This window comes from Pelobates fuscus, chromosome 2 (genome assembly GCF_036172605.1).
Source record: "Pelobates fuscus isolate aPelFus1 chromosome 2, aPelFus1.pri, whole genome shotgun sequence".
NCBI lineage: Eukaryota > Metazoa > Chordata > Amphibia > Anura > Pelobatidae > Pelobates > Pelobates fuscus.
The window spans coordinates 168,750,780-168,766,738 of NC_086318.1; the positions used below are offsets into that span (position 1 = coordinate 168,750,780).

The window sequence follows — 15,959 nt, forward strand, 5'->3', positions numbered from 1 at the left end:
TATACATTTTGTTACTGTTAAATATAATACTTGATACTATGGCCTTGATTCAATATTACCATTATAGTCTGCTTTAATAGGATATTTTAACACATTTTTACTGTATTTAATGCCAGCGGAAGTTCTACCAGCCACACTTGATAAACATGGTTTTATCTACTTTGTTTAATGAATAACTCTCTTAGCCATAAAAAAAAAAAAAGAAGGCTATTGGGGTCAAAATGGCTTCCATATTATTACAAAGGATGTTAGATACTTCCACTATGCCACAGGTGGGGACATGTCCACTAAACAGCCAACTGACAATGGCATGTTATGTTCCCTGTAATAAAAGAAAAGATAATAAAAAAGTACAGAGGATACCTGGTACAGTGGACATGCAAGTCTCAAGAGAAGTGAGACTTGCCTGTCAAAGCACTATAATTGCTTACCTTAAAAACTAACCAATCATAGTGCTCTGGCTATACAACTTAGCTTTTTTTATTTTAAGAGTAGCATTGCGACTTCATGGAATTTGTTTGTCTGAGGCTGAAGAATAAAGAAGGTTTAAGAAGAAAGGAGTCATCTAAAGGTAAGTATGACTATTTATACAGGTATTTAATCTCATTAGGACCCCTTATTATTAATAGGTTAAGTAAGGTAGGTAGGGTTTTTGTATTGGGGCAGGAATGATTTGGTGCATGGAGACAAGATTTGGGAGGAAGGACTATTTAATTAGGGCTCCCACCTCCCATGGTTGAGGACTTAAAGGGAACCTTATGTCCCCTCATTTATTAATATTAGAGCAACCAACTTCCCATGGAGGGGTTGGGGGTGGGATACTAGGTTTGCACCATTTATTATTTTTAGGTGCTAGGAAGGACAATAGGTCCCCCATCTTTATCAATATTATATATCTTACTTGCGGACCACAGGCAGGGGCACACTAAGTCCCCCAGATGTATTATTATTATATCTCTCTCCACAATTATTTTATTTTGAGCCGGTAGGGGTCAAGGAGGGACACTATGACCCCCCCCCCTCCATCCCACCACCACCACATTATTATTTAATTTATTAGCTCCACAAGATCACTGTTGAGTATTGTTTCTTTTAAATTGAAGCCCCCATCTGATGCCCATGGGTGGAATCATGAGAGGACCTGTACCAGGTTCCACCTGTATGTGAAAAGCAGCTTTTATGGAGTCCGAATTACCAAAGCCTGTATTTTCAGTGTAATATATAGGCTTCGGATTTAGTATTCAAAACAATATTTTTTTTTGCTCCCAATAAGAATTTATTTACTGTTATTAAATTAATCCAGCCATTAAATGGCTTATCATGAGCAGAGAACTGATGATACACGTAGTCAGCAGATATGTAAACGAGGCCTATGTTTGATGTAAAATTTGGTGTTTTATTTTTAACCATATGAGTGATAGAAGAATATATTACACAATTCACATAAAAATTGTTAACCACCTTACTGGTTATCAAAAAGTTAAAAATAAAATTCAGTAATACAAACCCTGCAGTAACTAAATAGCTGTACCCTTCATAAACTATTATATTAAAGAGACAAGAGACTATAAGGCAGAAAAAGGCAATATTTGAATTGTTTTAAGTTATTTTTCTTTTATTGCAGCCTCCCTCCCCCCCTCCTACCATATGTACATGTTTATATTGCCCATTGCCCATTTCAGTTTTTACCCATGAAAATTTGCCAGATAGGTTTGCTGGGCCTATGTTGCATTTGAGACCATATGGCAGCCCAGGAATTAGAATTACCCCATCATGGCATACCATTTTCAAAAGTAGGCAACTCAGGGTATTCTAATTGGGGTATGTCTAGTTTTTTAGCAGCCACTTAGTCATAAATCCTGGCCAAAGTAAGTGTTCGTATTTGTTTTTTTGCATTTCTTACACAAAAAAATGCACTTTTACAAATGATATTGTCATTATACATTTTACTACTCTAAAACACTCATATTTGTGTTCAACAATGTCTCAAAAGTACAACAGTACCCACATGTACAGGTTTCATGGGGTTTTGGAAAGTTGCAGGGTCAAATATAGGGCTCTCCCGTTTCAGTCTTCATATTTAGAGGCCTCTGTTGCCATTGAGAGAGTATGGCACCCTAGGGAATGAAATGTCCACCATTATGGCTTACCATTTGCAAACGTAGACTAAAATGGCACATTTTAAGATGTTTAGTCTAGCCACTTTATCACAAATGCAGGCCCCATTTAGTGGTTATACTTTTATTTATGTTTTTTCCCACACATAACATTTTCACAGGACATTATTGGGGACCAAGGGTGGGGGTGGGAGGGGGGCGGGGAGGGTGGTAATGAAAACTATGGGACGGGGGTGGTGGAAAAACACAGGGGATGGGGGTGGTAAGGAACACTATGGGACAGGGGAGGGAGGGGGAAGAACACTATGGGATAGGGGAGGAGGGAAAAGAATACTATGGGACAGGGGAGGGGGGGGGAATAACACTATGACCTGGGGAGAGGAAGAAGAACACTATGGGACAGGGAGGAGAAGAACACTATGGGACAGGGGAGGGGGTGTTAAGGAACACTATGGGACAGGGGAAGGGAGGGGAGGTGGAAAAACACTATGGGACAGGGAAGGGGGGGATAAGAAGAGGATGCAAAGTGGCAGTGGAATCTGAGGCTCCACGGAGTCCCTGAAGACATCACAGATGTGTAGGTACCACACTATTTTCGCAGGCTGTTAAGCGCTATGCTCTTCCCTTCCAGAGCCAAAGCAACGCACTTAGACCACTACTACAGGATCCCTCCAGCTGCGGCCCTACAAGACTTGTTGCTATGCTTCCAGTCGCTCCAGAGAAAACAGCTCATACAAACAACCACCTACCTGACTCACCTACCTATCAATTTAAAGGCTCAGACCTCTCTTTCTTTAATGACCTTTCTAGGTCCACAATGCTCTGGAGACACTCCCTGCAACCGGTCACTAAGATGCTGAGAGACAAATACATCAGATACCGCTGGGGACCAGGACAAAAGCTGTCAGTGCAACATAACGAGCATTCACCTCACACAGCTCTCTGAAGCAGAGCAATTTCTCAAGGCACTGGACATACCTGTACCTGACATTGCACCGAGACTTGAAGCAACCACCTCTAGCAACTCTCCATCATGGGACATGGTTAACATCCAGTCATTTTACCCCAAGTAGCAGCGTAAAGCGGCACAGCCATCCAAGGGCACCTGAGACCTGCTGACGGCGGTGGTGTGCACCCACAGACTGCTTCAACTGTTAATATTAATCTGTTAGTGCTAGATATAGGCCCTCTACCAAGGACTGTTTCCTAAGCTCTCTCATTTACATTACATTCTGTGTTATATTTTCAGCCGACGGAAAATCGCACCTTACCACATGATGGTGCACTGTTACACGTGACACGCAATTTTCTCTTGGGACACTAGTACCTCCACACCCCCACACCCCATCTGCAGTGACTTAACTTAACATTCCTGAAGAGTCCAAATCACAACAGTGCAGATATCCCTACATTAAACCTAGCTAGATAGGAATAAGTGATTTTATGTGTGTAATCACGTTATGTTTGTATGACACCTTTCCGTTTATTTTGGTATGCACTTAAAATGTAGCGTAACATGCCTCTCTCTACCTGTATGTATATCCTAAACATGCTATGACAAAAATATAAAATAAAACAACAAAAAAATAATAATAAAAAAAAAGGAAATATAAATGTTTAATTAAACAAGCAAAGAACTACTGCCTCAGCTGGCTTAGCTCAAGGGACAGCAATGTTTTCATTACAGATTAACCTGCCTCTAGTGAATGTCACACTTATAGCTACTAGAGGCACATCTGACAAAATACTGGGGTAAAACTCCACTACTCCAATAAGATGGATAAAGACCATGCATTTGCACTTGCCTTTCAATGCTTTCGTATGGGAATCAGATGAGATTACTGATCTCAATGTTCTTAGCCATACACATTTGAATTCCTAACGCTGTAGTGTTCATTTAACATCTGTAATGTAAAGGGATAGCCTGCACAGTTACATTGGAACAGTTCATAACAAATGGACATAGCCCATAGTCTCTAAGCCTATGGTCTGCGGAAAGGAAGCAAGCCTCTCCACCGGCTCTACCATTTTAAAACTTCACTAGGGGCCTTGTTCTGAACAAAAATACTAGGGAAATCTCCTAATGAAGCCATCTGTACAAAAATGTGTACTGTTATAGCTGTTGTGAGTTATATACTACAATACCTTAGGGACTGTCTTCAGATCGGGTTTATCAATTGGTTTACCAACCTCAAGTATCTTTTTGAAAACACAGTCCAGATATGTCTAAGATAAGGGAATTACATGGACTTAACAGCTTCACCAGATACAGCTTTATCTGATGATCAACCAGTGAGGTTGGTCATTGCTCCTCATGATTCAGAGGACAGGTTGTCCAGGCTAGTAGGTTCCTCACTTGTCTCTATGATTACAGCCAGGCAGTGATCCCATAATGCAAACAGTAATTAATGCATCAGAGATGCTGTCCATATTGTTTAGATAATGTCACGTTGACAGATTTTTAAAATACACTACACTTTAGGACTTAGATGAGTAATCCAATAATAATTGAAAAAAACCCAATCCAGAAAAAAGCACTGATTATCATCAATAAATTAAAGTGGTGACACTATTTATGAATTTGCTACTTACCATCACCTGTTTCCACACACAGCTGTAACCCCAAATTGTTCTGTGGATTGATCACCCAATGGTTACTGGTTACGGTGATGTCAAACACAAGCCAGCCAACATCTGAGGCTTGAATTCTCTGTGTGTCCAACAAAAACAGATCTGCATCCCTATAAAAAGAATTGTTAAATTAATTAAACAAATCAATTTTAGAATACGAACAATAAATCAGTATCTTTTATATTATCATTTGTCCACATACCATTTGAAATGTCCAAAGCTCTCATATGGATGTCTATCCAAGTAATCTATGCGAGTATGAGCACACACCAAGGAACCTAAAAATGAGGCACCACAAAGCCAGGAAAATCTGCATAAATGCACATTTGGCAAATGTGGTTTTTGGCACATGCTCTTCTGAAAAAAACAGTACAAATCCAAAACCTTGATAGCCACCCAGCTACTAAATTATAGGAAGTTAGCAAGGTAAGCAGTAAGTAGATTAGGGAACTGCTATTAGTCATACTGAATAAAAGTTAGAAAATCTTTGTGAATTTTAATTTATACCTTCTCTTGCAGCAAGCCAAGCAGGTTCAAGCATGCCAGGAAGCAATGTGCAGAAATAAAAAATAAATCTAATTTTTAGCACATTCCGTGCAGAACTATAGGCATAATCTACCACTTTTGGATTCAGAATTTTGCATAATTTGCCACCCATCAAGGCTGTAAAGCACACCAGCATTTTATGGCGCATGTAGGAAGCAAGAGATTTAAAATATCCAATCAATGCAGTGTGTATCTGCAGAATGTACAGCACACTAAATTAGGATTTGCACTCAGAGAAAACAGTCACCCAAAGTTTACTTAAAATACTGATTTAACAAAAGAAATTCAAAATACACCTTTTTGATCTAGTGATAACAATGTTTGTACAGAGATTTTTTTTAAAAACCCTATAAACTAATCCAAGCACAGGGGTCATGGAGGACAGTATAACCCGCTGCACTAGAGTGTGCCTAGGCATACCTAGAAAACCTTGTGAACTCCTTCGATCTGCAGATTTTAGAATATACATCCAATGTCCAAGAACTAATATAAATTAGTAATAATAGCCCTTATGAAAAAAAAAAAATCATCTTTAAGAGCAGGAATAATTACACCAGCAGGGGTGGCAGCTCACAGAGCAACTAATATTAGAGTCTCACTCATTACATTGAAATAGGTTGGTAAATAAGGAAAATGATTAAAAAATATTTAAAACTACAAAAGCTACATTTAATATATTTTATGGATATGGTATAGTATCACAGTGAAACTACACTACTGTGTGAATGTATACAAAACAGCATAGGCACCAAAACAACTTTAGCTTTATTAAGGAGATTTGGTGTATATATCATGCCCCTGGTATCTCACTGCTCAATTATCTGCCACTTAGGAGTTCAATTACTTTTTTTATGCAACCCTAGTAACACTTCCTAACATGTGACTTACACAGCCTTCTTAAGCACTTCCTGTAAATATAGATCTCATGTTTAAACTTCCTTTATTGCACAGTTTGTTTACTTTAGAATTTCTTATCTCATGCTCTGCTAATATTATTCAATGCCCTGCAGTAGATTCTGTGTGTGATTAAAGTTTAATTTACAGAACTAACCTTCTTCCTCTCTTTTAATATTCCATCCCTAATTCTTGGGGACTCAATATTCCCATTAACCCACCTTTGACCTCAGCAGCCTCTAAACTACTTTCAATTACTTCCTCCCTCGGGTTATTTATGTTCAACTGAAGTCATTCTTAGCAAGACAATACCACAACAATGACATCCTGGTTACTTTGACTGCTACAATCACAACGTCAGAACAAATTTGTATTATTGAATCTTTACCACCGGCTTGTAAACAGACACTCTCACACTTCACACCCTTTGACGCCTCAAAATTGGCACAGCAATGGGAGATGGATCTACAATGATCTCTTCCTTCTAAAAGATGGGAAAATATCTTTAAATTACCCAGACAGCTGATAAAACCCATATCGAACAGCACTATAAAATGATCTATAGATGGTACATGGTATACCATGGTACCGCACAAATTGTACCCAACCACACCTGCCACGTGTTGGCGCTGTAATAATGAGGAAGGTACTGGACTTGTCAAACAATCCAACCTTTCTGGAAAAGTGTGCACGACACAGTCCAAGAAGTGACTGGGTGTGAGATCCCTCTATCGCCCCAGCAATTTTTACTATTAGATCTACCCACAGGGATACCTAAATTCAAACAGAAAAGAATGATGCGCGTAGCATTAACAGCGCAGAGGCTAATTACACAGGCCTGGAAATTAACAAAGGCACCGCCTCTTTGGCGGTCACTCTCTGAATTAGACACACAAAGCTCGTATGAGAAGGGTCTGAAGAAATTATTCTTTAAACGCATGGGACTCGTGAAGATCAGTTGTTGGATAAGACCTGTGTCGCAATACACCCCTGTATTATTGGCCTATTATTACTGCGTTGAAGATACACAATAACCATATAGGGCAAGGTGTATCTAGTGAACCTATCCACGGCTGTGGTGTATACAACGATATTCCTGTCCTCAATACTAGATGACCTTGTGTGCCAGATGAACTAAGCACTTTTTCTGTTGGTACGATGTATGTATAATGCACATTTTATATTGCGTGTTGACAAAGCACTCCTTTCTGTACCCCATACAAAATAAATAAATAAATAAATCATGAGAGGTGAACAGATCACGGTCCGCTCCCTATTACCACTTGTGATCACTGAGTGGCCAAGTTAAGGGATTTAAAAAAAAAAACCTTTCATGAAAATCAGTATTTTTTTTATTTTCATTAGCGTTACATAGTTACAGTTACATAGCTGAAAAGAGACTTGCGTCCATAAAGTTCAGACTTCCTCACATTTGTTTTTTTGCTGTTGATCCAAAAGAAGGCAAAAAAAAACAGTTTGAAGCACAATTTTGCAACAAGCTAGGAAAAAAAATCCTTCTTGACCCCAGAATGGCAGTCAGATTTATCCTTGGATCAAGCAGTTATTACCCTACATTGAAAGATTATATCCTTGAATATTCTGTTTTTGCAAGTATGCATCTAGTAGCTGTTTGAACATCTGTATGGACTCTGATAAAACCACTTCAGGCAGAGAATTCCACATCCTGATTGTTCTTACAGTAAAAAAACCTTTCCTTTGCCTTAGACGAAATCTTCTTTCTTCCAGTCTAAACGCATGGCCTCGTGTCCGGTTTGTGAATAGATTTCCACACAATGGTTTGCATTGGCCCCGAATATATTTGTATAATGTTATCATATCCCCTCTCAGGCGATGTTTTTCTAAACTAAATAGGTTTAAATTTGTTAACCTTTCTTCATAGCGGATATGTTCCATTCCTTTTATTAATTTTGTAGCCCGCCTCTGCACTTTTTCTAGTGCCATAATATCCTTCTTTAGAACAGGTGCCCAAAATTGCACAGCATATTCAATATGTGGTCTTACCAGTGATTTATAAAGAGGCAAAATGATATTCTCGTCCCGAGAATGAATGCCCTTTTTCATGCATGACAATACCTTATTGGCCTTGGCCACTGCTGATTGACATTGCACATTGTTGCATAGTTTGTTGTCTATAACAATTTCCAAGTCCTTTCGTGTGTTGTTATCCCTAATTCACTTCCATTAAGGGAATAAGTTGCTTGTGTATTCTTTATGCCGAAGTGCGTTAATGTCATGACATAGAAAGAACCTTATACACACAGGCCTAATTTCTTAACATAGAACTAATATATACTGCATATAATATATTACAGGTCCTTAGGATTGCTGGATCCTAACATAAGAGTGGCAACAATAGTGGGAATGGAGAAGCGCTAAATAAAGAAATACAAATATGAGAGGCAGCACTCCTGAAGGTAGGGGTTTCCCTCTAACCCCTAAAATAACTGAAAGAACAGAGCAACATTACAGGTGTAAAACACCAAATGATAAAAGGGAATACAGAAAATCCACTAAAGATATAGAAAATACACTAAAAAAAGCAAAAAATACCAGATAATTAAAAATAGTCCTAAAGCGACAATCATTCTTTAAATTTTTATGTGTTGTTCTTGGGGCAGCTTCACTTTGTGGCAGAGTATGAAAAAGAGCAAAAAACTGAAGGAACCAATAGTGCAATATAGCAAATAAAATAAACAACATATGACACAAGTCTAAAAATGTCAACTCACATATAATAGAGCTATAACTAGTTCTAGGTAAAACAACATGCAGTGGTTTCTAATAGACATGTGCAATTTGGGAAATGTCAGAATGTCCGAATAGATGAATTGCCGAAGTGCCGAATTGCCGAGGTCCCGAAGTTCCGAAATTACCGAATTTGCGAAGTGTCGAATTGCCGAAGTGCCGAATTTCCGAAGTACTGAAGTTTCGAAGTTGCCGAAGTTCTGAAGTGTTGAAGTGCCGAAGTTCCGAAGCACAGTATTGCCTAAGAACTAATATACTTACCCAGTGGAAGAATGAAGAATGTTACACTGTATACAATTTTAAATAAAAAGTATACAAACATAGCCAGGATTCAGCTGTAAATAATTGCAACACTTACAACAATCAAGTAACATACACTCATATAAAATGCAAGTTACTTAGCCAGTCAGTGTAATGACAGGAATGAATAAGTAGATAACTCCCTAATTCCCACGGTATTAGGTAGCTATCTACTAAAAGGCTGAAAGACCTAAATTGGGGGGAAATCTAAGGGGGGGGGGAAACGCATTACTACACAAATACGTTTTCTCCGAGACCATCTGATAGAAATAACATAGTTTTACTGAGTGATAGCCACTAGAGGCATTTAAACCCTGTGATTAAAACATTGGCGGTCTGCAGAATGGAAGTGTTTTCAGCAGTTTTCTAAGTAGCCAAACTGAAAGTATAGCAGACTTAGATAATTTTTCCAGTTTGGCTACTCTGGCATTAAATTTGACATTCACTTGTAATTCTCAGTTTTGTGAATAACCCTGTAAATCACAAATTGATCGCTAGAGATAAAATGTGTAAAATAGTAACTTGACATTGATTAGCCTTACATTCTAGAACCTGATTCCTCTAGTGTAGGTTCACTCTGCATAAACAATATTTTCACTTAGACTCCAAAGGTATTGCCATACAGTAAGCGGAGTAAACCCTTACTCTGCTATGAGTAATCAGCCCTTAAAGTAACATTCTATGTACTGTAGTCATTCATCTCATCGAATCGGTTATTGTGCCATGAGTCCTCTTGCCCTGTCCCCACAGTCATTGTTAAACTATTTTTAAACAACGTAAAAGATAAGAGAACTTACATTTCATGAAACTTTGTGAATTTGTTAAAGGGACGGTTTATGCAGCATAACAACTTAATCTAAATGTAGTTGTAATTGTGCCTTATAGTGTTAGAAGGCCCTTTGGCTCACTTTTACCTCAAGGGGTTAAAATGTTTTGAGGTTATCTACTAGTAGTATCTGACACATCTCTCTATTGTGTTCAATCTCTCAAATATTCACTTCATCAGCACTTTTAAATGTAAAAAAAAAAACATTGGATAGTTAAATTCTGACAATGTATAATCACTATGGTCACCCTTTATTTCTTACATTTATTGTTTTGCATAACATTTTTATGGTAGTACCTGCCAGTGAAAATGCCTACCTTGTTCACTGATTTTGATACATCAGTCATACATTTTGTTAATGGAAAAGATGCATGTACTACATTTCTTTACTTTACTAAAAGATTTACATTTGAAACTGGGAACTGGAATCTAACCAGTTATTTTTAACTATAAGGGAATAATTCGACATATGATTAAAATAAAGAACTTATAATGTCAAGCAATACAAACTCTATATTGAACTAAGGATAGTTTATAACACACGTTTGTTAAATGTCAAATATAGCAAAGAAAATAATACATCATATCAAAAAATTTAACTACAGTTAATTTAAAAAATCAAGTCACCGTGTACTTTGAATAAATAAAACCTTGTTCCACTGGGTTTACTTACGTAGCGGTTTCCTTAATTGAGCTAAACTCAAAGAACATCTTTGATGTTTTTCATTTATCACTTTATACATATTACCCTGTTAAATTTTATTTTCATAAAAACAAAAAAAACTTTCAGAACAAAATCATGAAATAATGAATGTAACGAACAACAATGATGAGATTTACAGACTGACGGTATTTCAAATAAATAAACATCAGTCATGTTGGGTAAATGAAATTTATGCGATGGAAAAACAGGCAAAGCAATTATATGCTTCTGCAATGTTTCGGTACAGTTTTCCTTTTTAAGAATGTTGTGGTACTGAGGAATGGAATCATATCTGGTTGCAAGCCAACCCCTTAATCCAAAGTACTCATTGAGAAGTCAAACAGAAGCTGGGATTGAATTCTTAGCTTACCCAAGATCCCTTCAACGCTACACTTCAGCTACCTAAAAAATGCAAACTTTTGACCTTTGAACATTAATATAAGTTCTGCATGAGAATTTGAGCAACATAATAGTATAACATTTTTCTGTTTATTCTATACACTAAGATTGTGCAAACTATAGTACACAGGAAAAAATGCAGACTTACAAAGCATATGAAACAAAATTAGTATCACAGTTTATTAAAAAAAAAAAAAAAAATCAGCTGCAACACATAAATTGCAAAAACATAAAGCCTGAATTGGTCCAGTACCTATTTGAATATTCTTTGATGATCTGATAAATACTTATTTTAAGTGTTTCATTTCCAAACCGATTGTTACTTTTATCCTTGTATATTCGAAATTCAGCTGCCGTCACAGCCTCTCCATGTGGGATTTGAGTGAGGTCAAATCGAAATTCCTTGTAGTGCCTTCGATGGTGCGAAAAGTCCTTGTCTCGTTCAACTAAAAGGAAAAAAAAAATTCAAAGGGTAAGCCCTGAATACAGCCAATGATTAACTGTGAATTTATATGACTTGGAAATGAAAACATTCAGACAGCCTTATATGACAGTGGGCAAACAGCAAAACCACAAATCCAGACATAGCTTCCAGGTAAAGGAAGCAGAACTTTTAGCTTCAAACGAAAAAAAAAAAATCTTATTCGTTTGCTAAAATGTCATGAGTGCAACTGGAAATAATACTGAAATAGCTAAAACACTCAAGCCATAAAACTGGTTACAGACATAGGCACAGAAAAGGGGAGAATGAAAGGGGACACTGTACTTCAGGGGGAACCACTTCCGTGGAAAATGGAAATCCCCAGCAGAATGATAGTTGATATTATTAACACAGGTTTTTTTCCCAAAGAAACATAGAAATGAATCTCTCCTGTATGTAAAAAGATTTTTTACAAAAATTTATGTGAGCATCTTTATCCTGAAAATAAATATACATTATAATTTGGAATATGCAATTTTATTTTCAGAAAAAAACACCACAAACATTGTAATCTTTAAACTGGAGCATGTGTTAGAGCAGGGCTGCCCAAAAGGTAGATACTCAGATGTTGTAAAACTACAACTCCCTTGATGCTTTGCATGCCTTTAGCAGGTCTTTACAATGACAAAGCAACATGGAAACTGCAGTTTTAAAAAATCTACCTTTTGGGCACCCCTGTGTTAAAGGATTAAAGGATAAATATTTATGTTTATTTGGCACTCACTCATGGAATTATTCTCTAAACGAAAATCAAATTGCAAAATGAAGAGTGAAATAGATGACTTGAAAAGATTTGAAAAATTCTGTTTTTTACTCAGCTTTTTTTTTTTTTTTTTTTTTTTTTTTAGCTTACATTGTTGCAATGCAATTTTGAGTTTATCTCAACTTCTCAATTAATAAATAGCCCTAAAAGTGGATTTTAAGGGCAGGTATATAGGAAAACAAAGTTTAAATAATCTTATTGGGAAATATAAAAGGCAAATAAAAGGCTCTTCAATAAAATGACAGCTATGTTTTTAGTTATTTATTGAAATAGTTACACAGGAAAACAAAATAATGTTATTGAGAAATATAGTGATGGCACCTAAAAAAAGGCTCCTCAATAAATTTACCAATATGATTCTAGCTATTTATTGAAAGGCAGAGGTTGGGTTCTGGTGAATTTTAGTGGTCAAGTGAGATGGCTTCCTGCTTTATCCTCTGACGTATGAGTTGCTCTACCTTGGCACCACCCAAAACAAGGATCTTTATAAAAAAATCTACTACTAACTAAACAATATCCCCTACTGATGTTGAATCATACTACTTGTTTTCATTACATCAGGATATTAGTTGGAGAAATGATGGCTCTCTTGTATAGTGAGCCAAGTTTGGTTACTTCCTAATTAGAAAATAATTTTTCTATTATGGTATAAAGTGGGATGGGGACCTGGAAATGAAGATTTGAACTACCAAGTCCTTCTTACCTTTCTCTTGCAATGGCCCTTTTTGTCCCTGTGCATTTGGGCAGTAATTTGTGTTTTTCCCTCCTCTCACACTTTACAGCAACGTTTGATAGGTCAAACATCAAGGCTGCATTCTAGCAACCAAGGAGAGTGGAGGAAAGAGGGAAGGATCTAAATACACTACAAGAATGTCTAAGTACACTACAGGGATTATGTCCCCGAAGCAGTCACACCGTGCCTTCCTTTGTACATAATTTGCATGGTGAAACTGTACTTTATTCCCACATATTGAAGTCATTTTATAGTCTGACAGCCAGAGGCATTGCTAGGTGCTTCCATCCAAGTATACATTTAAAAATCCTACTCACAAATATTGCCTTTAACCTTTCCAAACACATGTTCACACCCTAAACATGTTATAAAATTCACATAACGATACAAATCTTTGAATGAATTCAGAGTATTTTATATACATGTATTTACAAAATCCATAACTATCCTATCAAAATCACCTAATGCTAACTCTGTACCTGCAGCATCGATCACTTCTATTTGTATGTTTTTGTTGAGCTTATTGTATGTGGCAAATAAAAGTATTTTTATTTCTATGCAAAAAATTTGCTTGAAAAATTGCAATAAAAACATATAACATTTAGGTCTCGATTTAATGAGCTTTACAAATGATTCAGTACCGTTAAAACATCTTTTCAGACGTTAATTGACGTCATCAGTGTGTGCCGTACAGCGTTGGCTGAGTTGCTGGGAGCGGAGGGGGGGGGGGAGGCGTGGCCGACCAGCTAAGGGACCAGACATGTGCATGCGGAGCTCCGTTCCACCATTGGGACAAATAATGTGTGATTAGACTCCCAGCCAGCGACCACAAACACGCTTCTCACCCAGAGACCAAAATGGGACACAAAAACAAAAAATTCCGCTTACCAGAGACATCCAAATTAGCAGATATTAGGCTCTTGTTTGAAAGGCCTACCCCACCTCAGTGGCTCAGTCCAAGATGGCGCCAGAGGTGCCCAGCGAGAAGGATGCCTCAGTGATGCCTCCCAAGATGAAAGGGAGAGCTTCACCTAACCATCAGCGGAGGCCCTCTATCGAGACACGGAGTCAGAGGAGGACTCGTCCCCAGTGACTAAGAGGGACATCACAGACCTCCTGACAGTAATGAGGGAGGTTTGGAAGGCCGACCTCCAAGAAACTTGCAAGAAGATGGGGGCCCTCCAGCAAAGAGTCACTGCAGTGGAAGCCAGAGAAAGTGACAAGGATCATACCCTGAAAACCACCCAGGTCTAAAGATTGAATCGGACCATCACAACGCTGGAAGCAAGACATAGGAAATGGAATGTCTGTCTCTGAGGCACCCCAGAACGCATCTACTGCCACATGTACAGAGACTATTAGCCACAATAGGCATCAAAGGCAGCATGGACCCAGAAACACTAATCTTGGCATTCCGGATCTGGAAGGCCGCAGGTGCTCCAGAAGACGCACCCAGGGAAACTATAGTCGTGACCACGGACATGGCGATTCAAAACGCTATTTTGTCATGCTCCAGAGACCTGAACAATATCCAATTTGAGGGACATACAGTGACTATTTCTGGAGACATCCCTTTTGCAGCGCTGGTAGTATGGAGGCAACTTGCACCAATAGCAAAACAGCTCAGAGAAGCAGCAGTCTATTACCGGTGGGGGGCTGACGGCTCCCTAAAGGTCCAGATGGAGGACCAGACACTCACCCTGACACTCACCCTGACTCACCCTCAGACGACCGAGCAGCATTCTTCCAGAAACTGAACCTGCACACCAGGGACATAGTTCGGAACAGAGATGGCGAGTACAGGGCAAAGCAGGCACACAGAGGCAGGCTAGCACCAGTGAGGCCTAAATAAAGCCCATATTAACGCTTCCTTGAACACACATACACCTACATTAGTCTCCAATCTATTAGCACCCATTCTCCATTCTCCGGACACCAACTTGAGTAGTGACTACACATTACACACCCCAATTATGCCACCCCATGCGCACTCTCAAAACATATACTCCAGTGGTCAAATTACGCTTTGTTTTCTTTACTCATTAGCATGTTTATTATTGTTTACATATCTTCAGACCACCAGTTATTAAATAAAGTGTCAGAATCCAGTGTCTATTAATTGTTGTAGGAGCATTCCAGGTTAATAGATAATACTGAATATGCACTCATGGATGCCAGATGATATACTGGGACTGATATTAAGGTGTACGCACTCCCAGTTGACAGACAATATCCCAAGACCAATGTTAGTGTGTAACGACCAACAGTGACAGAAATATATACTATGCTTGAGACAGACGATATCCCACGGCCGATTATTATGTACACACTCAATGGAGATAGTGCCTATGCTAGGACTGATAATGTAAATATGCACTCAAAGTAGCGCGGCAGTATATTGTGTATAAGATATGCTATGTTCTAGATTGTCATATATGCATTCTGTTACTATAATGTAAGCTCCAAGCTACATACTGTCAACTGTTGATACCTGACACACCTGTTCATACAATGTGTTCTTTTCATTTATTTACTGCGAAATATATATCTTTTCAAATGCTTTATCTGCTGTCACCATTAAAGTCTATGGGTAAATTTGTAGAACAGTATTAAATAATTTGCAAAGCCTATGAAATCAAGGCCTTAGTGTGGAAATCAGTTGCGCAATTGTTGGATTAAAATGTGAAAAAAATAAAACTGATGACATTCACAGTATTTTATTTGTTCAGCATATCATTAAAAACACTCTGTTCAGTGAATTGCTGTTTTGTAAAATGTTTATGAGAACTCTATTATGTTT

The 15,959-nt window shown here is 38.0% G+C and overlaps 1 protein-coding gene across 1 annotated transcript in view; it reads right to left on the reverse strand.

Annotated features, from left to right (window-relative positions):
- BMP5 (bone morphogenetic protein 5) overlaps positions 1-15,959 on the reverse strand; it is a 138,629-nt gene that overhangs the window by 38,529 nt on the left and 84,141 nt on the right. Inside the window, exons 2-3 of the mRNA XM_063442937.1 lie at positions 11,436-11,628; positions 4,710-4,858 (exon numbers count right to left, since the gene is read on the reverse strand). Of these exons, the coding sequence (XP_063299007.1) occupies positions 4,710-4,858; positions 11,436-11,628 (342 nt within the window). The remainder of the gene's footprint in view (positions 1-4,709; positions 4,859-11,435; positions 11,629-15,959) is intronic.